Genomic DNA, 2742 nt, shown 5'->3' on the forward strand with positions numbered 1-2742 from the left:
ACCTCCTTTTCCAAAACTGCAATGTCTCCCCTAATCACTACTGCCATCCCACCTCTCTTTCACTCCTTCCCTAACTTTTCTGAACACTTTATATCCTTGCATATTAAGCGCCTGCTCCTCACAATTTCTAAATTATGTTTCCATTTTTGCCACACCATCATTATCCCGAACTGCTTTTTGTGCTTGTAATTGACCAACCTTATATACCACACGTCTGGCGTTTACAAACTTACATTGTAATCCTGGATTCACATTCCTCATAGTCCTTCTTAGACCAATCCCATCGAAGACGGAAGCATTTCCTTCTATATTACTGTTCAACAGTCTCACAATATGCACCCTATTCCTCCTTTCTACGTCTATGTGTCAGTGCCCATCCCCTGCCAATTGAGTCTAAACAGTCCCCAATCACATTAATGAATCTCCTCACGAGGATGTTGGTCCACTCCAGTTGAGGTGCAACCTGTCCCTTGTGATTAGGAGCCTCCTTTTTTTTTTAAAGAGATACAGCACTGAAGCAGGCCCTTCGGCCCACCGAGTCTGTGCCGACCATCAACAACCCATTTATACTAATCCTACACAAATTCCATATTCGTACCACATCCCCACCTGTCCCTATATTTCCCTACCACCTACCTATACTAGGGACAATTTATAATGGCCAATTTATCTATCAACCTGCAAATCATTGGCATGTGGGAGGAAACCGGAGCACCCGGAGGAAACCCACGCAGACACAGGGAGAACTTGCAAACTCCACACAAGCAGTACCCAGAATTGAACCCGGGTCGCTGGAGCTGTGAGGCTGCAGTGCTAACCACTGCACCACCCCTGCCTCATTACTGGTCCTAATTACCTCAGAGTTTGAAGCCTTCCCTCCTACATCATCGTCAAGCTACGCATTGATACACCTAAACTTCTACTTCTACTCTCACTAATATGTGGGACTGGGAGTAAGCCAGTGATGTTTGCCTTCGAGGTCCTCCTCTTTAACTTCCAAACTAGTTCCTGACCTAGGACTTCAATACCTACTCTCTCTGTGTCATTGGCACCAAAGTGTATCATTACATCTGCCTCATTCCCTTCCTCTTGCAGAAAGTACTGCATGCTTTCTGTGCATCCTTTATCCAGGCACCAGGCGTGCAAAATACTCTTTTGAAACCATGCTGACTGTCACGGGTCAGAGAATCTCTCTGTCAGTCTTTTTATACGAGAGCAAAGTGCTGTGTTATCTGCAAATCTGAAATAATACCAGAAAATGCAGGAAACAATCAGCAGGTCCAGCCGCATCTGTGGAGATACAAATAGGGTTGATGTTTCTGGTTGATGACCCTGCGTTAGAACTGGGAGTACATGGAGATGTCACAATTTGTAGGACACGCAGCCAAAGGTGGACGGGAGGATTATGATCAACAGTAAGTTCAACAATTTCAGGCTCATTCGTTTGCCATTTAACTTCTCCTGCCGTCCACCAGATCCCTGACCTTCCCCTGTGTTCTTACAGGTATAATCATTTCAATACATCAATGGGTAGAATAAAACATTTGCCTAAAGCTGGTTCCCAGCCTGACGTATAACTTCTCTTTTTATTTCCCATCCTCACAGCTAACTTGATGACGATTGTGATCCTGTATCGAGGAAAGTGTGGTCTTTCCAAATGTGTCACTCGCTACCTGGTGACCATGGCAGTGATGGATTTACTGGTTGTTTTCCTCGACCTGATATTAAGGCACATTCCAATTGTTTATCGGGAACATTTTCGTTTCATGAATTACATCCGTGTGTGTAATATCCACGCCGTCTTGCTTTATGCCATTACTGACTGTTCTGTCTGGGCCACTGTCACTTTCACCTTTGATCGTTTTGTAGCCATTTCTTGCCAGAAACTGAAGAGAAAATATTGTACTGAGAGAACAGCGGCTGTGGTTCTGGGAACAGTGATTGTACTGTGTTGTTTAAGCAACATTTTCTGGTATTTTGTGTTCAAAAATTACTATCCATTTATCAATTTCCCCTGGTTTTGTTTTATGCCAATTGTTGTTATGAGATCTTTCTTCTGGTTAATAGTGATATCCATTCATCATCTTCTAAACCCCGCTCTCCCATTTATTTTGATTCTGCTGCTCAATGTTTTCACTGTCAGGAACATTTTAGTGAGTAGCAGAGCTCGCAGGAGACTCCGGGGGAAAAGCATTGGGGACCGTCCCAAAGACCCAGAGATGGAGAGTCGAAGGAAATCCATTATTTTATTGTTTGTTATCTCGTGGAATTTCATATTGTTATGGGCAGTGTTTGCATTGCATTCAATATGGTACCAAATGTTTGTTTTTGGCTATGATGAAATATGGCCACCTGATACATTAAACCAACTAGGGTCCATGCTACAACAGCTGAGTTGCTGCACAAATACTTTTATTGATGCCGTGATGCAAACTAAGATCAGGGAGCAGATGAAGGATGTGGTCAAGTATCCCTTTAAACTAATTGTTAAAGTCATTAAAATGTGAGAAGAATTGAAAATCGTTCAACATCAGAACTCATTCCGACATTATATTCTGAGAAAGAGTCCTTTCCTGTGGGCCCATTGATTTACATTAATATTGATACACATACTAACACACCAGTCAAAGATCCAGAATACTCAATGCCCTGGGTCACTGACCCTGAACCTGAATACCCTGAGAATTTAGCCTCGAAACCAGAATGTCCTGTGGCATTAAACCTCAACGCTCACTTCCCTGA

At 43.0% G+C, this 2742-nt stretch overlaps 1 protein-coding gene across 1 annotated transcript; it reads left to right on the forward strand.

Moving 5' to 3' along the window:
• Window positions 1-1613: 1613 nt before the first annotated feature.
• Window positions 1614-2507, forward strand: LOC137358261 (probable G-protein coupled receptor 139). The gene has a single exon (XM_068024165.1). It carries the CDS (start codon window positions 1614-1616, stop codon window positions 2505-2507), a length of 894 nt encoding a protein of 297 aa, XP_067880266.1.
• Window positions 2508-2742: the final 235 nt, after the last annotated feature.

This window comes from Heterodontus francisci, chromosome 49 (genome assembly GCF_036365525.1).
Source record: "Heterodontus francisci isolate sHetFra1 chromosome 49, sHetFra1.hap1, whole genome shotgun sequence".
Lineage (NCBI taxonomy): Eukaryota > Metazoa > Chordata > Chondrichthyes > Heterodontiformes > Heterodontidae > Heterodontus > Heterodontus francisci.